The following is a 25465-nucleotide window of genomic DNA, read 5'->3' as shown; positions in this document are numbered from 1 at the left end:
ACTTAGACCATATACAGTAGGATTTTGATTGGGAAGCTCAGACATACCAACAATAATGTAATATCTGTGTCCTATTAGATTTAACTAAACAGATCTTTGAAGACTGGCTTCTTTATAACACTCGTGCAGGCTTAATCAATAAAATAGCCATAGAGCAAAGTCTAGTACCGGCAGTAACCAATCAGCATCCACCTTGCATTGGTCAGGTGTCTGTCTAGGTGCAATGGGTGACTGCACTGTGCACCTATCACCTTGAATTATTTACTTGACTAAGGTCTCTGGTCATGAATCCTTTTTTATGTAAAATAGATGTAAAGAATTCAGTTTTAAAACTGATCATCTCATAATAATGTCTTGATTTGGGTATAAATATTGTCTGATAAAAAAGAAAACACCAACCTTGAATTGTCCTTTTGAAAAAAGCCTTACAGGCCTCACATGAAGCCACCCCATAATGGTAGCCTGATGCTATGTCTCCACACACCAGACACAGTCTTTTGGGCATTGCATTGAGCATGTATTCACATTTGGTCTGTGAATCTTCAGCGATGGTGCTGGAGCAGTCATCGTAACGTTTCCTGACAGGCCCATTGCCACCAAGGCCTGTAGCCGAAGGGTACAAGGGTGGTGAGTCCAGTCCATTCTGGTGCCCGTTCATGGTGGAACTGTAGCTTCCGCTGGCGTCGGAGGAGCCACCTGGGCTGTGGTGGTTGATACTGTCCGTCAGGGAAGCTGGACTTGAGGGTTCCGTCTTGATGTATGACGAGCAGCTGGAATCAATGTGTCGATCTTTGCTTGACATTCTGCAGAGAAGCCTGCATGGTAATAAGGAGGAGAGAAAAGAGAAGACTCCGTTTAATAAAAAGCAAGCTTCCTTTTCTTTAAGATTGCTCTGTAGGGGCTAAAGACTGCACATCATTCATCCATCAGTCAATAACTCTTGTTGTACATGAAGGTAATCAGCATAAGGGCATGACAGAGATTTAGCAATGTTACAGACAGACGGTAAACAAAAACTTTAAAAAGCACAAATCCCCTTTCCCAAAGGTAAGACTGCTTGTCAATCGCAAAACTGTACATGCGAGAAGACGGACGCACCGCAGTGCTGAAGGCTTAACCAAAAATAAAAAGAAACTGCAAACATGATTGCACAAAAACATGTAAATTCCCACTCCCTGCAATTGATTATGTTATTTTTGTCCAACTCAGTCATTGTTACATCACATTCTTCAATAAGGGTATGAAAGCATGTAATGAAAGTCATTTTTTCTTCATTATGATGGTATAGGAAAAGAATTGATCAGAAACCAGTTAACATATGAGTAGATCATTACAAAATGTGTTTTACGCCTTATTTTAGGTACATTCTCCAAGTTTGGCTTGTGTGAAATTATTTAATTCTGATTATCTTAAAAGTTTATATAGAGCCATCCAGTTGAATTTTTCTTAGCTAGTTAATACATTTAAAGTGTCTTTAGACCTCAAATTTAAACATTAGGGACTACATTTCTCTGTATCTTACTGTAGAAAAATCATACTAAATACCTGGTGATCCTGACAGTTTTTTTAAGAATGAAGGATTTCATGTTGGTTCCTGACAACACTAACTAGGAAAACAGATCCATGGTAGGGTGGTCAGACTTCACCTCTTTTTCTTCTCTGGGACCTGCCTGTAGTCTTTAAGATACACTTTCTTCCAAGTTCCCAGTATTTTAAATAATAAAAATTATATATCAACTGTTGATTTCAACTTATCTTGGCCAATGGCTTACAACCTCAAATAACCCTCAAAATTAGATCAAGAAATATAAATTTAAAGGACAACTTCACTTTAAGTGAAGTTATTTCTCATTGTTTCTTACACCCCATCACTGTGTGGCCCTGCCCACCACCACACAGTCTTTGCATCAAAAACTTATATGCAGGGCCTACTGTTCCAGTATACTTCTTGTCCTCTTTATTCCTTTGATCTGGTCTGTACTCCTCTGCATAGCTATGGGCCACCATGGTTACAGACCAACTGCCAGAATAAAGTAGGAATGCATGAATTTAGCTAGTAGTTTTAGTTGCAAAGGCAGTGCAGAGACAGGCAGGCCTGACAATGATAATCTCAGGAGTTCAGAAGAAGTTGGCTTTATCGTTGAGGGGGAAAGCCTATCTTTACTAAAAGTGAAGTTTTCCTTCATAGTTCACCAATGCTGACCAAGGCCAGAGTGAAATTTTACAAAGAACTATTTACATCAGTTCTTGCCCCCAATGGAGCTACTGATGAACACTAGTGCTAAAGTAGTCAGAGGCCAATTCACCTACACATCCAAACCTACGTAACACAAGGAGGACATACAAACTCTATACAGAAAGTGTCATTTGTGGAGATTCAATCTTAGAAACCTTAGAAAGACTGTTCTGTGCATTGACTGCAACCTCTCTAAGAAATACAGAAACTCTATTCAATATGTGACTTCTTTTTTTTAGTTACTCTCCAACCTTTATCCGTTAACACTAATTAGCGCCCTAGAAGTGGCTCGCCTTTCCTTACAGTCATGTCTTAGGCCAACATATGAAAGAAAGTGGTCTAGCTCTGACTTACAGCAGCTCTGTGAATTCCTTTTAATTTAGAGCACTTACAAAACCACTTATTACCTTATAATTACTGGACTGCTCTCACATACATTATGATCTTAGGCTACAGTTAGGAGTTATTAGGGTACTAAAATACGCTCCCTTTTTACTCTCTCTCTCCCCGGCAGTGAATTTTATGCAGCCACGATTAAAACATTCATTCAGATTCATCCCTCGCAACCGGGCTTTCACCAGATATTTCAGACTCCTCTGTTTGTAACAATGCCAAGCTCTTCCTCTTTTTTGTGCAGTTACTGCTTATCTTTTCTCTCCTTCAGGTAGTATATGGTGTCTATCTAACCTCAGTCACTTGAAGTAAGGTTTTTATTAAGTTTAAATTCCTGGGTGCTTTTGGAAAGTCCATTTTATAGCTATTTTACCATTCATTTGGTGAACTCTGCTCATACCTGTATTTGACCTTTTAGGCCCCATTTGCATGGGAAAATTGCTTGCATGTCCTGTGCAGGGCCGTGTCTTTCCAGCAAGGGGATACACAGGTTTTCCATATCGGCACTCCCATAGATGTCTATTGAGACACATGGCTGTGACTATCAGTTTATCAACTTAAACATTCCAGGTGCATCAAAACAAAAGGTGTGAAAAGTCTTACAGTTTTTTTTATGGAAAACAGCCACAGCCAGAGTGGAAAACACTGTCCCCTGCCAGAATGCTGTAGAGAAGGATCTCTGATCCCATGTGTGGAAGCAGTGGGCTCATTGCAGGCACCCCCAGAGTCAGTCCTATAGCTCTGTTATCACCAAAATTCATGATCATGACTCATGATCACGAGCAGGGGGTGTGTTGGACTTCTTAAGAGACCAATGCTTCCATTCAGAGAGTAGTGAGCCTTCTCCACAGTATGCTGGTAGGGAATGGGCTTTTCTACTCAGGTACAGTACTCAGGTAACCTTTTGTTTTGATGCACTTGGAATATATTTAGCTGATATAAACTGAAAGTCCAGCTGGGTTTAAATCTTTTAATTGTCACTGTGCAAGAATTTTTGACAAATATGTCCTGCTTGGCTATTTTGTACTCTGCCATCCCTTGAAGAAAGGGATATGCTTCCAGATTTGACTGTAACGCTCAGAACTTCCTGATAGGTTGAAATCTTCCCTCTATGCCCTCTACCATGCACTGATTAGCTGGAAGGAATGCTCTGCTTGCATACAATCTCTATGATCTTTCATTAGTTGAAGGTTGGCAATTGGACATATCTAGAATGAAATGGAGATTATGGGTTAGATTTAGTGAAACTGGAGCACTCAGAATCTGGTTCAGCTGTGCATGGTAGCCAATCAGTTTGTTCAATCAAACTTTGAAAATAAAACCTGGAAGTTGATTGCTCTGTCCAGTTTTAGTAACTAACCCCCTATATGTTTGTCTAACAAAAACTATTCAGTTCTTCAACATGTAAATAGGCACATTCACTAAAGAGATGGCTTTTATGCCCACACACTTACAACAGATGAGAACAACCAAATAAAAAAGAATTCATAGTGGCATATCGAGATAGCATCACAGTCTTCTGCTCTGAACCCAGATTGGCAACATAAGGGAAAAAGTAAAATTAAAAAAACCCTTAAAAGTGAATTTCAGGTAGATATAAAATACACAATTTATTTAAGCTCTGTATTCATGAATACATCATTAAGGGCCAATTTACTGTACATCTGTACATTGGGGTTGATTTGCTAGAGAAAAATAGACGATGCACTTTGGAAGTGCAGTTGTGCTGTGCAGGTGCAGTTGCTCCAGAGCTTAGTAAATGAGGGGAAGCTCTGCAGACTTCGATCATCCAATCACGTGCAAGCAAAAATGTTTTTTTTTTTTTAATTTTCCTTGCATGTGATTGGGCATTCTTTGTAAAGTGAAGATTTGCCTCATTTACTAAGCTCTGGAGCAACTGCACCTGCAGAGTACAACTGTATTTCCAAAGTGCACAGTCTATTTGCTTTTAGTAAATCAACCCCATTGAGGGAATGCATGCATTTGAACAGCACCCCTACACAATAAGACAGTGCACATGAATTGCAGTGTGCTGCATTACACCATAGTGCATTGAAAAGAAAAGTATGTGACACATTTGATTTTGGGGACATTTTGGTGCTTTGGAAGCCAACTGACTTCAATGCTAATGTGTGACATTAGTGTGTAACACACTCCACAAATGCAAATGGTCCTAAATTTTTTTTTTTAAGTACCTGAATTTGACCTGGCATCAACCTCTTGCAGTCCCTGTACAGACTTGGAGAATGAGAGGCAGTAGGAAGAGCCAGTTAAATGTGCTTCAGTACTAGAGGACATGCTGATAGAATGAGACAGCAGAGAGACAGATAGATGAGCTCATGAGAGTGCAGCTTTTCCTTTCACTGTGAGGTCACAGGCTAGAGATGGCATATCTGTAAATGTTACCTAACTGCAGCAAAGATAAACCAGATGTCCTGCCCTGTCGGACAGGGCTGTACTTTGTGGCAGAGCTGTATAATTCTCAGAACAGAATAGACAGCTATACAAAATCTTAGATAGCTTAACAGCTCCCGTATACTGTATATAAATGTATTGTCTTTGTATTTAGCTGTTTGCTTGGAACTCAGTTTTAAAAAAGGTTTAATTAGTAGTGCAAGTTGACTGTAGGGTTTTAAAGGTTGTGTGCCTCTGGGGTTTGAACACACCCTAAAAGTTCCATAATAGGATAAATCAGCATAAAAACGTGATGGCTTTTAAATGGAAAAAAGAACGATTCGATTTACATATGCTTCCTTAACTTTTACGTCTATCCAAGGCTTCTGCAAATAATGCCCATATTTACTTTAATCGTCATGTCCTACAGTGCTTTTAGCATCTGTCAGATGGCAGAACATTTGCACTTGGCTATGTAAATTAAGGGGGAAAAAACGTTTTTTTTCTCTACTGATAGCCAGGGAAAGAAGTATCATTTTGACCCGATTTCACTAATTCTGCCTTGCAGACGAAAGTTGTTTGAACATCAGCTGCAGGACAGCCATTGTTATTCTGCGCTCTATTTGGAGTCGTGGCGGAAATAAGCTCGGACGAGGGGGCGGTGGGAATGGAGGGGGGGGGGTGACCTGCTAATTACATAGGAGTTCATTACACTAAAGACACTGCAGACATCATTCCATTATACTAAGCTGCTAACATCAGGGCTAATTCACATTCCTCTCTCACTCAAAGAAAAAAAAATCTCGGATTTTTATTATTGAAGGACAGAAATATTCACAATTATCTATAAATTCAACTGTCACACAGTGGGTTTTATCCTGGCCCCTTCTTCAATCTAAAATTGAAGGCAGTAAAATCCACATTAAGTCAAGCCAGGAATACAGCGAATACGGCTTTATTTCAAAGAGCTCGTTTTTTGTCAGAATGAAACCGTTTTCAAGATGATGACTTTATCTGTGTTTTATTAGCAAAAAAAAGTGAATCTTGCTTTGTGTTACTATGACAGAAATTCACATTATCGTGATTGCGAGAGATTGAGGTTAACGAAGGGTCTATAATCACCTAAGGGTTTAGATGTGCTTTTTGTAAAACTCTGAAGTGTGGATAGATATTAGACGTGTTTATAATGCGCTGTGAACCAGTTTAAAGAGGATTTTAAAAATGAAAATGTACAGCCACTAGGATTAAATAAATTATATACAGTGTGTATAGTTTGTATTATAACAGTAACAAAGGCATAGAACAATACCAACCATCCCTATGCTAAAATGAAAACCCAACCCAGAAGGTTTTTATTCCCCCCTAAAGGAAACTCAAATTGTTTTTCAGGGCGCTCACATTTTGAGTAATTAATTATAACACTAAAAAAAATTTGGGTATGATAATAACATTTCTGCTTGCTGTCCCATGTTTTGTTCATTGTATTTCAACAAACATGTAAATGTTCCCCCTAGTGCTCATCCTTATATTAGGGACCAAGATTGGTGGTCCACATTTAAAGAGACTTTGTTATGTTGCACATTCAAGACATCTTGTAGGCCCCCATCCCCTTGACCTTCTTATACTCACCTTTGTTGACCCCTGCTGCTCCATTGTAGCCCCCCACAAATATCTGGTGCTTCTGCTTAAGGGGGAACAGTCAATCACCAAGCCTGAGCACCATAAACAGATGACAGGGACAACATCATTAACCTTGTGCAAGCTCTGACACCAGCTCCAAGAGCTTACACAGAAAACAGTCATGGGAGTGGGCATAGTCAAGATGAGTAAAAGTCTCTTTAAAAATAACCCTGCATTCAAAGAACAAAATGCCTGTGTTGAAGGGCTTTGGGCTTGTGTTGATGGCATCAGTTTGATATGCTTTTGAAATTGTTCCAAATTCATTGACAGGTGCATTTGAACTTCTTAGGAATGCAAAACCTGCTTGAGGGCAGTTCTAACTACATGGCATTGGACTGCATTTTTGTATGGGTTTTGTTTGGGTGCTCTGGCTTTTTCCTACAGCCCAAAAATGATCAGCACAGCTTAATCAATGTCTGAACATCTTGGCCCTAATGGTTGTATAAGCTGGGTAGGGGCATTGTGCTGTAAGATCCTTAAGGGGCACAGACTGTGTTAAATGGTTCTGTACAGTCTGTAAAATACTGCATAGTAGGTGCTATTTTTTTTATAAAACCAGAAAATAAAAAACTAAAGTCATGGTCCTTAAATAACAAACTTTTTATATCAAAATGAAAGCATTGCATACACCGGAAGGCAACTAAATTTGTAAAGCCATTATGGGAATAGTAGTCCAACACTCAAAATCAATAATGTAAAGGTGTATGGAATGTTACATCATTTCAGTTATCATTAATGAAAACATTTCCTGGAATTCTTAAAGACTGGCACAAAGAGCGTGCATTCTAAATGTGGTGCAACATATACCAAATTAATATATCTGCCTACAACATATACTTGAATTTCGAGGGACTGAACAACTTTTAGGACACACACGAGACACTTTAGCAAAATCTGTCTGCGCCAGGTCTCTCTCTGAACACCAAAAGAGAGTTGGTCTTAATTAGCTCCACTTTCGTAAGATTCAGATTGTCGATATTTTATGTTGAATTTAGCACGGTCATTCACAATGTAAAAGTGTTGCATCTTAGAACTACCTGAATTTGGCATACAAGTTGCTATCAGAAACAAAAGTATCGCAGATGCTTCATGAATTTGGTGCAACACATTAACAAGAGGGATTAACACCAGAAAGGTAGCGCAGCAGCTTTTTTTTGTATTCCTCCAACTTGTAATATCAATGTAATATTCTTCCATGGATGTTATGCTCCATTTGTAACTGATGCCCTAAGCACAACCCAACAAAGGTGCCCTTCTTGGCCCCTCCATTGCATAACTGAAAGTGAAATAAAAGTGTGAAAATTCATAAACCTTCTTCAGTTTTCTTCCAGGTCAGCCCTAGGCCAGACCCCAAAAAACATATTAAAAAAAAAGTTTTCACTTTTTTTATTTTACAGATTGGACACGGATCAAAATCAATTGACTGAGGGCTTTCGCTTAGAAATGATGAGGGAAATCACTTTTCCATAAATGATAATTAAAAGAATATTTTTTTTCCATATGGAAAGATGAAGCTTTATGAGCCCTATAGAAGTCTATGGGGCTGTAGTAAGCCTGCACAGCCAAGAGAGAAAGGACTTGTGGCACAGGATGTAAACAAACAACGGAGGATGCAGTAGGCGGATCTCAGTAAAAATACATCTGTGAAGGGGGAGGGTGGAATCAGTTAGCTCAGGGCAAAGGGGCAAAAAGGATAAGTGCACCTTGTTTTAAAGTGCACTTATCCTTTAAGAGCATAATAGCTAGTAGAAAAAACTTTGTGTAGCCCCTTCCCTTGGTGCCCTAAGCACATGCTTATTTTGTTTAATAGTTAATCAGGTCCTGTCCATATGATAGTCTCTAACAGATCACCAATTGCCCTATTGAACAATTAGAAGGACATAAGTTATCCACAGCTTATTTATTAAGAAGCTGCTGTTTACCAGTCCTTTAACTTACAGTGCAGCTATAGTGCTGTACAATAACATAACTTTTTTTTTTTTCTTGAGGTTTCTGCTTTAATAGATATTTGTGGTCTTGACTTTCTGACAGTGTATCTTACCAAGGCGCTGGATCCTAAACCCTGTTAAAACGACAATATTTTCATCTTGTTACATTCTGCCCTGCAAGCGGTGCTGCAAAGCATTTCAGAGCTGACTCCCCCCTCCCTCTGAATGCTTCTTTACAATGACCACGTTTTCTGCTTCAATTACTTGCACTCTAGCAAAGTGGCCAAAACACAAATCACTTAGTAGAAAAATGGGCACCAGCTGGTCTTGTGTAAGAAAGAGGAAAGCGAAAGGAAAGAGACGGAATGAAGTGTCATGTCAAAAATCATCGGTGCAACGTGCGATTTGGGAAACAGGACTACTTTATGGCGACAGGGTGTCATTACGCCATCACTGTAATACTGACGCTTTGACAACTCTTCCCATAACATATCATCACTGCATTAAGGTGCACTGGCTAAGCCCAAGCAAGGTGCACAAAAACATTTATTCTCTTCGTTTTTATTTTTAATAAGACTTTGCCTTGTTAAGCTGATAGAATTGCCCAACCACCGAAAGTAGACATCAAGGGAAAAAAAAGTCTTGAGACCCTAACATTGTGGCTCTGTTGACATGTAATAATGATTATGCACAAGTTCACCATAATAAAATGTTCATTTTTTACAACCTGTTTGTCAGTTATACCCAGTTATGTTTCTTTACCCTTTTTCAGATTTCTTCTTCCGTTTTGGATAGAGTGGGAAACAATTTTTTATTGTGGTATATGTCCTTGCTGGGAAGGATCACCCCACTTTGTCCTAATGATCATGGTCACTAAGAAACAAAATGAGGAGAAATACAAAATCGTTGGGGCTATCATGGGAGAAGGAATGGAGGGGAAGTCTTCAATAGGGTCCAATATTCTGGTGGCAACTGTTTAAGACTGGAATCCCTCTTACTTTAAGCTTTAGGCCCCTTTCACATGGGAGATCTGATCAGGTTCACCTATCAGTTTTTCAGACGGATCTGATCAGATGGTCCATTCACCCCTATGGGCAGGTGGGTAAAAACCAACTTGAGTTCACTCCCCAAAAATTTTTTTAGGCAAATCAGATCAGAGGGTAGTCAGTTGTAAACAGTCAGCAGTCCATTTACATCCGGCTGCCCATAGAGCAGAGCGGGCTCTTTCCTTGTCTGCTCTGCAGAAACTGAGCAGACACGGATCTGTCATCCGCCTGCTCTGCTCTGATCAGCAGAGGATCTGTGAGCAGATCACCTGCTGATCGGGACGGAGTCGGCCCCATCCAAAAGGGGCTTTACGAAGATTTTCTTTCACTTCCCTGCTGGGAAGATTCACCCATCTTTATCCTGGTGATCCTGGTCTCTAAGAAAAAAAGTAAGGAGAAATCCAAAATCTTTGGGCTATCATGGGAGCAAGAATTGAAGGGAAGTCTTCAAGCAGGGCCCAATGTTCTGGTGGCAACTGTATAAGATTGGAATTCCTCCTAATTTGGGGCTTTAGGGAGACCTTCTCTCACTTCCTGTTGTCTTTTGGATAGAGTGGGCAACTCTGTAAAGCTCTAATGGCAGTTTATGTAATGCTAGGAACATTCACCCCTCTCTTTGTCCTGGTGATCATTGTCATTAGGAAAGAAATCCAAAATCTTTGAGCTATCATGGGAGTAAGAACTGAGGGGAAATCTTCAATCAGGACCCAATATTTTGGTGTCAACTCTATATTATTATTATTATACAGGATTTATATAGCGCCAACAGTTTGCGCAGCACTTGACAATATATGACTGGAATTCCCCTTACCTCGGGCTTTAGGGAAATCTTTTCTCACATCCTGTTGCATCTTCAAAGGAGAACATGAAGATTTCTCCAGCAGGACTCAAACAGCAAAAAATAATCGGGGGGGGGGGGGGGGGGGGCAACCACCTTACCCACCCCTATTCAACCATATAAAACAGGGTTTTGCCTTTATACATACTGTACTTTGACTTTGCTGTATTATTATGCCTAGATTTTTCCTGTTTTCATGGGAGATCAGTGAACACATAAATCATCTTTTTCAAAAGACAAAATAGCTGCTGGAATCATCCTGATCCCTGGCTAAATGCTTATTGTGTGACTCCTGCCAGAGTGCAGGTCACTTAAACTGCAGAAAAGTGGGATGTTTCTTTTATATTGAAGCTGAACTCCAGGCAAACAGCTAAATACATGTATGAAATACTCATAAGAGGGAGCTGTTTTTGCCAATGGTTTTGTATTTCTCCTTCAGAGCAGGAGACCTGATTTTGTTCCCTGCTGCAGTTAAGTATTGCTTACAAGGTCTTGCTCCTCCCCCAGTCTGTGACTGGACAGTGAAAGGAGAAGCAGCAGACTAATGAGCTCATTTCTCTGTCATTCTGCTCTCTCCCTCTATTGGCATACTCCTTTCACAGTTGATTGGTTCTGTATGGTGCCTTTTTCTCTCTCAGTCTGAAGACTGCAAGAGGCTGATACTAAAGCTGGCAGAACCTGACAGGGTCTGACAGACACACAATGATCATCTGTGAGCGCTGATTGGATGCTAGTTTTCCAGCATGTCCCTTCAACAAAAGCTGGTCATTAGACCGGTTTAAGTAGGAAAGACAGCTTTACACACTGAGGGAATGTTGGCTGGTTCCTGTTGAACCAACCGATATTTAGCCGGTGTGTACCCAACCTAAATCACATTCAAGTACTTGAATACATTGAATAATATATTAATGATTGCAGAGCTCAATTATTATACAATACAGTACATCAGGATTTTAAAGGTAAAGTCAGTTTTCACACAGAGTTCTCACATCTGCTACATAGGGATTTCTAGAGAGCTGAAAGAGGAAAGATTTTAAAAAAGTTCAATACTATTAGATGAGATAGTGGGAGAAATAACATGGGTAACTTATTTTAAGTTTTTTTATTATTCTTAATTTATTTAAAACATTGTTAGAATTAACTAGTCTACATTTGATTACATTTAATATCAGTTACTTTGTTTAGCTCAGATTAAGAAATATTCCAGGATAAAGATTCATGTATCTGGTTATTTTTATAATGATAGTTTTGTGGAGTTTTCTATGTAAAGTTAAAGAGCCCTTATCTCAAAAAATATTGTGTTACGATAACTGTAAGTGGTTAATGCATGTAATGATATCATTCAGTAAATGAATTCCTTGATTTAACACACCTTTAGTTAGAATTTTTCTTTACATTTACATTCAAACTAAGCTGTCTAGTAAAAGTGACAATGCCAGAGGTGAGGATAATCTACAACTGTGTCAGTGGTGCTGCAGCCATAACAGCAATCAGAGCTCAATCACATATGTGCATTGCGGTAAATCAAAGTAAAATACATATTTTACCATTACACACATTATGACACATTTATGTCAGTTTCTTGTTTGGCTAAGTTCACATAGGTGTGTAATTTTACTGAATTTTAAATCAGCCTTTATCTGTGCATTAATGCACCTATAGCGGTAATGCGCCCTTCAAAAGCGTTGCACAGGCGTTTAAGTCACATCTAGTGGTGCTCCCCACATGTCCTGTGAGCTTTTTTTTACACTGTTAGTGATCACTTTTGAAGTTTTGCAACTGCACCTTAATCGCAGCTTATGCACATTGTAAATGTGTTTGTGGCGCTTTTCAATAGAAGCGAATGAAGGCAGTTGAAAAGCACTAACGCCTGCCGAACTCTGCAGGAAGTATTTCCGCAAAGCAGCACTGTCATGTGCACAACTCCACTCCCCATTTTACCAAATTCTGAGTGGCATTGATTGGTGGTCGGGCAGTGGTAAAAATGCAACCAAACTGTCTATTTTTAATGCCTGTGTTAACAAGGCCTGTCATTTTATGGGAAATATTGCCTTATGTAAAAATATGGAGAAAATTATACATAAAGCATGTGGTATAGAAAACAGAAAGAAATGTATACGCTTACAAATACGGCCTCTATCAACTGGATAGTTATCAAAATAGAATATTTTTTATCGATAGCGATCCTTGCTACTATAATGATATTTATATTGTACCATTAAAATACTTTGCTATATATTATTGTTGTAGCCTCTTGGTTACAAAGTTTACATGATACTTACAGAAGAAAATATTCAAGTAGTGCTCATTCACACCAGGTGCATTGAGCTGCGTTGATCAACACGGGCTCAATTCAAGGACACAAAAAACAGTTGCTGTCTTTGTGTCCCATTCACACCATGCTAGTGTGTTGAGGAAAACAAAAAGGTTCCTAGAATTTTGACCCTTGATATGCCCTGTACAGGAAAAAATAAATTTACAAAAACTCTGTAAAATGCAGCACAGTACATTAAAAAAAATGCGTGGCAACACATTTTAATGCATATCAAGGTGCCGGGGTTTTCTGCACATTTTTATGTGTGTTGTGGTATGACCGAGCCCTAACCGGGGAGCCGGGGTGTACAGTGCAGTAAAAATCTTTCTGTCCACCAGGTTTGTCTTCCAGCCCTTTGACCGTCACATGAAACAGTTAACAAGAAAACCAGCCACACAGTTTATTCAATCCCCATTATTCAATCTCCAGCACTGCTACAGATAAGTATGCCTTGTTTATGGTCTATAGCTTGTCATAGTGAATGCAATGAAAAACATCAAATCAATACTGTGTTTAAATGAATAATAACGCTGTGCAAATACAGATATGCCACTGTGCATATTTTACTTTCCTTATACATTCAATCCGTCGGGAGACCCACCCTTACATTGTCCCAGACTGCTAAGTAGCAATTGACATCTCAGGGGAAATGATGGTCGCAATAAATGCTAACAGGGCAAATTTATCTACTGCCCAAATAAAATAAAACCTAAATATCAAATGTTCTGTTGACTTTAAGGGTCTAATCACATCCCTGTGTTGCGATAATGTGCAAGTTTTACCGCATGTTTCCTCAACGAGCGGAAATGTGCGAACTGTGGTGCAGTGCCATTACTTTTGAATGGCACCCCAAATAACTATTCCAGTAGCAGGCAATGTACAGGCATTGAAGTGCATTTTTTCTTGCATTACGGAGCACTACCAGCCCATTCTAAATAAACAAGCTCCAATAATAATAATAACAGTCAGGCAGTAAAGGAGTCTTGTGTCGAGAAAGTAGAGAGGCTGCAATTGTGGATGTCTTCTACAAATGCCTGATCCCTGGCTGTCATGCTGATCCAGTGGCTTTAGTACTTTCTGCAGGGGTGGGCAGGAGGATCAGTTGCCCTGGGCACTGTTGTTTCATGTGAGGTGGGGGGGGGGGGGGTTTGTGCTAGTAGGGATGATTGAGGTGTATTTGTGCTGGGGGGGGGGGCTTTGGAGGGAATTGTGCTAGGATGGGGGATTGGAGAGGGGAATTTTTACTGGGAGGGGGGATTTATACTTGGAGAGGAAATGTGAGGGTTAAAGGTTTTGTGCTAGGAGTGGGACATTTTTGTTTTTGGGGGGGGGGGGGGATTTGTATTGGGGGCATATGGGGAGAGGGAGGACTAGAGCTAGGGGGATGATGAGCAAAGATTTGTACTGGGAAGGGGGGATTTCAGTTGGGGGGGTGCATTTGTACTGGGAGGAAGGGTAGTTTGTACTCAGGGGGTACGCATGCAGATTAGTGCTCAATTTTCTTTGGGGAGAAGGGGATTTTTGCTTACACATAATGCTCATAAATATTGGGATCTTGGGGGGGAGGTGTTGAAATTTGGCATGTTGTCCCTTGGCACTAGATGACCTTGTCCCGTCACTGACTTTCTGTATCACTGCTCTGAATTTCCCAACCTGCAGGCTTATTCCAGTTCTTGATTTCCTCATTATCAATTTGGTCCCTGTGATCTGATTCTTTACACAATAGGCTAAGGGGATAAAAGACCTATCTGAAGGGGTACAGAGGAAGGCAAATTAAGGGCCATGTCAAATTTTTTACACACATTCTTTACATGTCTGCTCCGGTCTGAGATGATAGAGAAAAGACAGTGCATAGGCAAAACAGGCAACCTATCTGCAGTATCTCCTAAGTGCTCTATATAAGGGCCATACAATAATGTTGAAGGGTTTTCTTTTCTTCTTCTGCAACAATTTTTTAGCAATTAAAATCTAACTCTAACACTGATTGTTAGCTGCAGTTTACACGTGTGATCATCTGCCCAATCTGTCAGCAACACATGTGATATGACACTGTAAGAGCTGCACCTAGGAGTTGATGCAGAGAGGATGCCTATTTATGCCTATGCACTGCCTTTTTAGACCAAAGCAGGCATGTAAAGAATTTGTGTAAAAAATCTGGCATGACCCTTAGTTTGCCTTCATTTGTACCCCTTAGATAGGTCTCCTATCCCCTTGGTGGCCCCAAATAAAATATTTTTGTAATATTCCTTTTCGTGCACACATATATATATATATAAACGTGGACCAAGTGGTCCATTGAGTCTGCCCCATTTATCTATCTATCTATCTATCTATCTATCTATCTATCTATTTATCTATCTATCTATCTGAGTATGGATCTATGTCCAAGTATTTGTCCCAAGCATGTTTGAATTCCCTTATTGTTGACTGGCTCACTACCTCGGTTGGAAGTTTATTCCACGCATCAACCACTCTTTCGGTAAAATAATACTTTCTAGGATTAAGTGGCCTCTAGCCTGAAGGTTTTTTTTTCTCTTAAAACCTTTTGTCTGCTGCTACCCCCTCAGTCTGCCTAATACTTACCCGAGCCCGATCTCAATACAGCATTGCGCACAAGAGCAGCGGTTCTCCCAAGTTTCTCTCTCCTCATTGACTGAGACACGTCAGTGGGAACCATTGTCTCCCACTGATCTCAACCACAGACAGTGAGGAAAGAGCAGAGAATGGGGCTGAGCCGCACTCTGTGTGTCTTATAGGTACACATATCAGGGCTCGGGTGCAAGCATGCACGAGTGCTGCTATAGCGAGAGGCTTGCTAGGGGGGCACTCAGCAGGGGAGAGGAGCCAGGAGCGCCAGCAGAGGACCTGAGAAGAGGAGGGGCTGCAAAACCACTGCACAGAGCAGGTAAGTATGACATGCTTGGTATTAAAAAAAAAACTGAGCCTTTAATATCTAATATCACTTTAGTTTTAAATATATAGTCCAATGGTGGACTACAATATATTTGGGATAATGGGATAGTACATACGGGATAATGGGAAAATATATATAGTCCAATGGTGGGCACTGCACTCAGATTAGAACAAAGACTATCCAGATGAACTCAACATACTCAGATCATTTTGAGAGTGCCACTTACAGTGATGGACTGTATATACACTGTGTGTGCATGTGTATATATATATATATATATATATATATATATATATATCACAAACATAGAAGAGTGACAACAGAAACAAGACCACGTGGTCCATTGGGTTTGCCCCTTTTTTTTAAATGTATGGATTTTTTTGGAGTAAATCTATGCTTGTCCCAGGTATGTTTGAATTCACTTACTGCTTACTGACTCTCTGCTGGGGGTTTATTCCAAGCATCAACTACTGTTTTCTGTAAAATTATATATACAGTATATATATATAGATAAACCAATTTTATTTAACTGCAAATTCCCATGGCAGATCTGGCCTGTGAATTACTATTTCAATTCATCTACAGCAAATACCCATTCTGTTATTTCCTCTTTTTTTTTTTTTTATTTAGCTGCAAAAGTTCATTAGCTTTTAGCATGTAATTAAACAGATGTCCGTTTGCTATAACAGTATTGATATACATTTGTTCTAATGTTACAATTAGCCTACAAAGATCTTTACTGTATTGAAATCCCAGTTTGGTTCATTCAGCAGGCAGGCTAGACACATCTCAAGCACACTCCTGAGTTCTTATCTGCTCTGCAGCTACTAGCATGCGTTCTGTTGTGAGATAATCTCTTCTATATTATTTTAAGTGATTTTACTCTGGCATCAGGAGGGGCCCAGCTGGTGCCAACTGTTCTGTGGCTAAGAAACAAAATGATGTGAACTTGCCAGAGTGCATCGTTTGGAATCCAGGCTCTCTTTAAGCAAACAGATAAAAATGGAAATGCACAATAAAAGTGAAATGTGTGAGCAGACTATAGCTTTTCTAACAAATGTCTAAGCAACACACATACTGTAAACATAAATGGGATGACCTGCTTCTTGATAACTGTTCAGGCTGGTAAAATAAAATAAAAAAGACAGAGGCAGCACTGTTATAGAGAATATAAAGGGCTGTCCATGCAAACCGATACATAAATGTTAAGGTGTTACATTGTGTAAACCTGGGTGGAAACTCCGGACACAGTGGTGATGAAGGGCCATATTCACTGGGGTAGATTTTCAGTTTATTTTAAATAATGGAAAATGGGTTAGGATACTCCAAGATTGATAGAGCTGGGTCATCTTTTGGGGTGGACTCTCTACTCCAAACCCAACTGCTAATATCTTATATAAGCTGTACCATATTATTGTAAGTTCAAAAGTAATTTTTTTAAATAATTTTAAAGCAGCAGCTTCCATTAAAATGATACCTAAATGATCCTGCCATTAAAGTCAGGCACTTCCTGTTATAGTGTGACTACACTCTGCCCCATTTTCCATTTTCTTTCCCTGGCAATGCTTGGGAGCGGTGGCACCACCCATAGGCTTCAAATTGGCCCATCCATTGTCAGCAATCCCTCCTCTCCCCAGCAGGTGGAGCTGGCTGACTGAGGGGAGCCAATCACATGATGGGACTAAAGCAGCCTGAGAATAGGTAAGTATATAGATCTTTTCTTACACAGGATAGTCAGAATAGGTGTTAGGAGGGGAGAGGGAGCAGTTTTAAGAGTAGTTAGGTTTTGGTTGTTCTGTTCACATGTTTTATGAGTTTTCAAACATTTGTGTTGCATTTTGCATATTTTTCTACACCTGAACAGTTCAAAATAATGATGACAAAATATATAAGCATACATTACCTTCCTTGACAAAGCATGAGTAGATTCAAAGCTATAGGCTGCTGAGTACGAATCTGGATATTTGCTGTCAGTGTCGAGCTTTGGCCCAGTTCCCTCTGATCTCCTGAGCTTCCTTACTGGTTCTTTAATGTGAAAGATGGCTTGAATGACCAATAGGGAGGCTTGGGAAACAGAAGGGGTAGATTTTTACAGAAAGAGCCAAGATTTCTATGTAACTTCAGCTGCCTCTACCTCTGGATCTACTGACTCTTATGATGTACAGTTTTCACTTAAGCTATCCTATTGTTTCTTCATATGATTTGTTTAAATTGCCTAAGTTAATGCACATGCTGTTAAATGCAGGAAAACACAGGCATGGACTTAAAATGATCATCAACACTATCACTATTTTTTTTTTCTGGGTGGTGGTGTGGTGGTGGTTGGGAGTAGTGTAGCTGCGATGGTGGTGGGTGAGATGGATGAAACTGTCACATTATGGTAGTGGTGGATGTGGGTGAGACTATCATACTATCACTATTAACCACTAAAACTACGACATGTGAAATATTTTGAAAAATGCTTGTTACAATTAACTAAAAGACACACAGAAAATTGTGAAACCTGCTACTTCTTTTTTTTTTAATTAAAACTAAAAACTAAAAAATAAACAACTAAAATTTTAATCTAAAACTACAACATGTGAAATATATTCATAAATGTGTTACATTTAACATAAAGACACACAGACAGTTGTAAAAGCTGCTACTTCTTTTTTTAAATAAAACTAAAATTTAAAAAAAATGTATAAAAATGAAAAAAACAAAAATAAAAAAATAAAATTTGAATCTAAAACTACAACATGTGAAATATATTCATACATGCTTGTTAAATTTAACATAAGGACACAGAGAAAAGTGTGTATTCTGCTATTTCAGTTTTCCAACATTTACAGTATGTCATTATAACACCGCACAAGATCATTATCGGGATTGTGAATAATTCTAAAATACTTTCATTTTTAAATCAAACTATAGTGAAAACCTAAAATATGTTAAGTAATGGTTATAATCAGATAATAAGAAAAACATTATAAAATATGGGAAAGCTACAGTACTTCCACCTCAAAATAAGTTATTAGAGAACCATTTATGCAGATAAAAGAATAATGTTAGGAGGTGAGCTAAAATTCTACATGGTCATGCCGTGACATTAATTAGTGCTGACATCTGGTATAAATGTTTACACAACAAAAGCAGGTACATTCCAAAGGTTGCTGCCAGCTAATCTAATTATATCTATCCAGCAAGGTGCAGCATAAATAGAAAACAATCACAGCATTTCGAAGAACTGTCACATGATGATGTTGTAAATATTATCCTTTAAGGGTGAGTCCACCAACAACCAAGACTATCCTTGCTCCTTAGTCCCAGCTCTATTCAACCATCTCTGCAATATGAGGGGCTTTTATTCTGCCTGTTGAATCTCCATTTATGTAAGGTGACAGTAGCATAAAAAGTGGAAATTAATGAGCAGAAGACTTCACTGCTGGAATGTCAATGAGATATAAGATAGATGCCAGTTCTGGACCACCAGATTATGCATTCTCAAAACTGGAATCATTTTTTTTTTCACAGAAACCATACTGGGGTCTAGTAGCAATTCTTGTCTTTGGCTTTCATTGTGCTGAACCCAGGCATATTAGACTGACCACTAATTCTGGCCAGTATGGCAGAGGGAGGAAGTGTACTGGGTGTTGGGAAATGAGTTTGCTAGCTAAAGGTTTCCATATTGGTGGCATGGAGGCAAGATAACACTGCATTCACTCTAAAACACCCCAGGTGTCTTGTTATTTCAAGATTTAAGATGATAGACGTTAGCCACCAGGTTTTACATTCTCAAAACTGGATTCATTATCTTTTCATTTATGATTCTGGAAGTAGCTTTTAATTGTGCTGAACCCCAAGCTTGAAATGTATGAGGCTGACCACTAATTCTGGATGTATGCTGGTGCCTGAACTGTGGCTGAATATCTCTGGATTGGTGGTATGGAGGTAAGTGCAAAGAATATCTTTGCTCTTACCTTCAGACACCTAAAGCTTCTTCTTCTGGAAACAACTATTAGTGCATTTTCAGGGGGTGCTCATTTTGAGTTATAGTAAACAGAACTGACTTGTGAAGGTGCCGTTTTTAGTACTGTCCACAGTCACTGACCAGAAGAAAGTAGGACAGGATGTTAAGTTTGTGGATGTTAGGTTTGTTTCTGGCTGAACGTCTGTTAGTTAGTGCCTGTATCATCATCATAGCATCATTACCTAGAGCAGTGTTCTCCAAACTGTGGCCCTTTGCTTGCCTTTATCTGACCCTTGGGGCACCATTCCATTCACTGACTCCAAGAACAGGGTATTATTTTTCCCACTGATACCAATGATGAGGCACTATTTCTCCCACTAATACCAATGATGGAGCACTATTCCTTCCACTGACACCAATGATAGGGCAATTTTTCTCCTACTGACATCCACCCTGGACCCTAATCATCCCATGATACCAAAGATGAGGCATTTTCTACTCCCACTGGCCACAGACAAGCCCTCCTAAGGTCTCTAGGGCAGTAGGATAGTACTGGCCTTTTGTTTAGTGAGTTTGAAGACCCCTGAATTGGAGAGTCTATGACCTGTAACAAGCCTGCATCCAGTGAAGTTCTGACCTTAAACTTGTTTGTTACTTTTACCTAAAGGTACTTTTGGAACGCCTTTTTGCATTTTCATCTGCTTGTAGTTTTGGTAACCTTTATTGTCTCAAAAAGATGCAGTGTACCTACTATATCTTTGTATCATTCAAGACCACATCAACCTTTTAAAACACCTCCTTCACTGCTGTATGGTTAGTGCCATTGTGCTGGAACTCTTAGAAAGTTTTAGAAGTAATTATAATAAAAAATACAGTGACTTTGCATACCTAGAATATAAAAAGAGTTTGGGCAGGCATGGCAGTGCTTCTTGCAAGACTGAAACCTAGCCAATTATCTTATAAAGAAAATTTAAAAAAAAGGTCACATTTGCAAAAGTTCCTGAGAGATAGAAGTCTATAATTTTTATCTCCTTCTCTTTTGTGGAACGTCTGTGTAAGTCACAGAATGACGTTCTTCTGCAATCAATATTTAAGTGAATGTTTGTCCCAGCGTGCTTCGGCGTGCTGTCAGCTAGCAGCGGGGAGTTGGCGAGTTGTTACTACACTTGATTTGATTGTCGGTAGGAAACATCATTTTCCCCAACTGTTTGTTGCCTCTTTGAAAAGATCTGTTCTTTCCTGAGACAGACTCCTCTCCTCCTATTTTGCGGCAGCATCTCGGCATATGTTAGACTGAGCTCCAGTTGACAAACAAAGTGACTGCATAATTGTATTTGAATTCACTGTAGTAAGCTGTCATTTTTAACCTTTCAAGTGTATGCAAGGAATAGCTCACCTTGCTAGCTGTGCAGCTGAAAAAAGCTTTCTTTTACAGTACATATCATCTCTTTTGTGTGGAAATTTAAAAATACTTTCTAGACAAATAAGAAAATTAGGAATAAGGGAAGCAATTTGAAGGAATTTAGGATTCAACCTGGATCTCACAGCTTTCCTTGATATAGACATCAGAAAAGGTCTGTCAGATCCTATTGTGTGTTATTTTCTGTTCCTGGTGGTCCTGGGTTAGTTCATACCTACAACTGTTGCAGAACTACAAGTCCCATTGTTGCTCTGGCTCTGGGAGTCTTACTTTTGGCTGTTAAAGTCTTGTAATGCCTCATGGAACTTGGAGTTGGCAACAGCTGGTGGGCCAGAGTTTAACTACCGTTGTTTTACAGCATCCTTTATGCTTCCTTACATACCCTACCATCCTCATTTAGGCTGCCCACCTGCCCTTCCCCACAGCCAATCACAGTTATGTCATTAGATACAACTTCCTACTGTATATCTAAAGTTTTGGCAATCTTCACACACAGGCAACTGCAACAATCATCCAGGGTCAGGCTGAGGTTATATTTAAAATTTTTCAAGAATGCAAGGAATTATCTGATTGAGTTAGATAGAGATCATGACATTACCACCCCTCCTCTCTACTTCATCCATCTGGAGAACACCTTGTATTCACTGAAAAAAATACAAGGCATTTTGTGAATGGTGGTGATGCAGAGCAAGGAGCCCACTTTGGTCAGTATGCAGTGGGGCAGTTGCTAGACACAAGAAGATTATGGTGATCCTTATAGTAGCACTGACTACTACAGTGATTGTCTGCTTCCCCAGCGGTCCCTTAGGTATGAGATATGCATATTTACATTGTGCCAAGCCTGACTAATGTAAGTATGTAATTAAGATCATAGACTTCAGCTTTAAGCAACTTACAGCTAATTTGCTCCTTGTTACGTGTGTAATTCAAAAACCTTGTGCATAGAAAACCAAACAAACTATCAGACAAATATTCACTTGTGCACTGTAAAATAATATATTTACAATGACCGATAGCTTACAGATATTGACTGTTTTTGTGTTTTACTTCAATTTCTAAGGCAAAACGTAAAGGTCTCATTTGTGTTGCTGTTAAATTTACCCAAGCAGTGGGGCCCCCCAGCACTGCATTGGTTAAATGCCTGTTTGGCTAGAGGGGAAAGGCTTAGGAACACTTATCAGTTTTTATTGATGTCTGTGCCCCTGTCAGGGAGATTCACCCTCTTTATTTGTCCTCTTTACCAACATCATCAAAGGTGAAAGTAAAAGAACTCCCAAATCTTGGGTTGTCTACAGAAAAGTAATAGAGGGGAAGTTTTCCAATGGAGACACTAGTTCTGGTGATCTGGGGGTCCCCAATGAATTCCCTTAATTTTCAGGGATTTTCCCTAACTTCCTGTTTTGGCAATGGGGCAGCAGGCAAAGGTAAATCTCCTCAATAGGACTCAGATGGCAAATAATAAACTGACAGGGGTTCTAACCCTCCATTACCCTATCCAAAGTGGGAAAAAAGGGGTTGCCTACAGTTCTACTTTAATTACATATACTTACCATATTCTTTCCTCCCACAGCAGTTGACATTCTCCACTGAAACCCCAGAATGTGGGTTGACCATTATCTTCCTCTTGTGCAATGCAGGACTGCTGGTCCTGCATTGTACGCAGTGATGTCAGAGTGCTGCAACCTGCTGGATTGTGAAGTGAAACTGCTTTGGGGGAGGAGGAAGCTTGCAGGAATAAGATAATGTGCCCCCTAGCCTACTGAGCATTTAACCCATTCAGCACGTTCGCAATTCCTGGGATCCAAAAATTCAAACTGTTGCTCCTGATGGTGAAGGTTGTTTCTTGCAGGGATGGCATAACAGTCGTAATGTTACAGCTTGCAACGCTGTGGAATATTTTAGTACGTCTGGCTTAGAATCAGTCATTATTGCAAACATCAGGTCATGAGATATGTTGATAATGAGTGGGAAACATGGTATTTAAATTAAAACCTGGGGTTGTCTTTCCTTTTCTTTCCCAAGAGTTGGTGAATTTTTAGAATAGGTAGTGTAAATTAGCTGTTGAAAAATAACTTTTTTTTTGCTATTAACATAAAACTAATGGACAAATCTGTAGTGGAAAATGCTAAAACAGCACAAGAACCTTTGTGATCCATTATTTTTGAACCCTGACCTGTAAGATAAAAGTTAACTAATAGTCACCAAAGGGACCAAGAAACAACATGTAAAAATGGCTTAGGAAAAAAGGTACAGTAACACAGAAATAGATTTAAAGTTGTAGATATCAGATATTAGACTGTAACTTCAAAGGGAGTTATGTTGCTACACACAACAAACTTCATTTCTAGTAATCCATTAGAAGGGCACTGTTGTTAGCCTCTTCCCATCCTGAAATGGCCAATAAAAGATAGGGAATGTTCAGTTATAACACAAATGCTAAATGGTTAGTACTTCCGTCTGGCAGTACTAGGGTTGTTGGTTCAAATCCCAACCATGGCACCACCTGCCTGGAGTTTGCATGTTCTCCCTGTGCCTTCATGGGTTTCATCCGGGTACTCCAGTTTCCCCCCACACTCCAAATACATGCTGGTAGGTTAATTGGATCATATTTAAATTGGCCCTAATATGTGCATGTATGAATGTAAGTTAGGGACCATAGGGACACCCCTTGAGGGTTAGGGACTGATGTGAATGTACAATATATATGAAAAGCCCTGCGTACATTTATGGTGCAATATAAGTACCTTAAATTGCTGATGCAATGGGGTTGGTCTACCGAAGGAGCAGAGAATTTTCCCTTTGCAAAGGAAATTTTCACTTTGCAAGGAAATTTTTACTTTGCTTACTGAAGGTCAGAGAAATTCACTATGCAATGAATACCCAATCCTGTGTATGAAAAAAAAAATTTTTTTTCCTTGCAAATGATTGAATGACTGAAGTTAGCAGAGTTTATTTCATTTTATTTACTATTTTATTACAGGGACTCATATAGTGCCATCAATTTACGCAGCACTTTGCATATATTGTACATTTACATCAGTCCCTGATCCTGAAGGAGTGTACAAGCCAAGATCCTTAACTCACATTCATACATACACATACTGGGGGCAATTTAGACAGGAGCCGATTAAGCAGCATGTCTTTGGAGTGTGGGAGGAAACCCACGCATGCACAAGGAGAACATGCAAACTCTGTAGCTTCACCTCATTCACTAAGCTAAGAGCAAATTATCTTGCAAAGAGGAAATTCACTTTGCAAAGTTCAATGGTACAAACCTCAGTTCTGCATAGATGTATATACACATTTATGAAGCCTATTAACAGTTTGTAAGGTTTATTTCCTTAAAGCGGTCCTTTATTAACAAAAGGGTTATATTATTAGCCAATATTAACTGCTTTTTCCTTCAAGGAATGAAAATCCTCCTAAAAATAATTAACGAACTGCAGAGACTGTAAATGTAACTCAAAGAAAACATATTTACAGAGACACCTCTAAAAATGACAGCTAGGGTTGTATTAAAAGGAAAAAAAAAACTAGAAAACACTGCAGAGAGACAGCTGGAAAAATATGTCTATGTAGCAAAGTAATTACACTAAAGAGCTAAAATTGTAATTAGAGGAATGCCATTAGGGAAAGGCAGGTGACTGAGCCTCTAGAAGGATGACAAGGTACCGCACCGAGGAGAAAAATCGAGAGAACGGGCTGCAGGGATGCCGCGTCTTTAACCAGATCAAATTCTTGAAATTGGCTGTCAAGACGGGATTGTTGTGATTTATACCCATCTATCAAGCGCATGAAAGAAAGACAGAGAGAAAAGCAGAGCCGCTGTCTCTTCCATTCGTAAAGCACCTTTAATTTCCACCGCGCCATCTGTTAGCAAATCTAATTCACATTCGCCCTAATCTGGTTTAGTTCTATAATACTAATACTCCCACTACCTTTAGAAAGAAGCATGGTATTGGCTTTACGTAAAATGCAGAGCTGCATGGATGCTTTTCTGAGATGTATCCCAGATAGAGAAAAATAGAAAATACAGTCTGTGAGATAAATGTACTGAGCTTGGGTAGGGGTGTGCCCCTGACTTGTCTTATATGCTAATAGAATCTTTCTTTACTTTGTCAGTAAACTCCTGTACAATCTACAGAACAGAATAGAGGGGGAGGTGTGTCAACTCTGTAAGGAAAAAAATAAAATAAAATAATACAAAAAAAAAATTAAATAAATAAATAAATATATATATACAGTATATATATATATATATATAAATAAAACAAAAAGTTATATATATATATAAATAATTAGCTTGCAAAATTGACCTCCCACCTTTTTTTTTTTTTTAGCTATTTAATT

At 39.2% G+C, this 25465-nt stretch overlaps 1 protein-coding gene across 10 annotated transcripts in view; it reads right to left on the bottom strand.

Moving 5' to 3' along the window:
- ESRRG (estrogen related receptor gamma) overlaps positions 1–25465 on the bottom strand; it is a 1108989-nt gene that overhangs the window by 198358 nt on the left and 885166 nt on the right. For 7 of the 10 annotated variants that reach the window (XM_089684808.1, XM_089684809.1, XM_089684802.1 and 4 more), the window contains one exon: positions 400–815. In XM_089684808.1, coding sequence (XP_089540934.1) covers positions 400–802 — 403 coding nt within the window. In that variant the 5' untranslated portion in view covers positions 803–815. Of the gene's footprint in view, positions 1–399; positions 816–17646; positions 17808–25465 lie in introns of all 10 variants that reach the window. The other 3 variants (XM_089684805.1, XM_089684807.1, XM_089684806.1) reach the window with 1 other exon arrangement.

The sequence above is a fragment of the Staurois parvus genome, unplaced genomic scaffold (assembly GCF_062004578.1).
Source record: "Staurois parvus isolate SC_StPar_1 unplaced genomic scaffold, SC_StPar_1.0 ptg000357l, whole genome shotgun sequence".
Classification (NCBI taxonomy): domain Eukaryota; kingdom Metazoa; phylum Chordata; class Amphibia; order Anura; family Ranidae; genus Staurois; species Staurois parvus.
The sequence above is the reverse complement of the archived record's forward strand: the minus strand, read 5'-3'. Positions and strand labels throughout refer to the sequence as shown.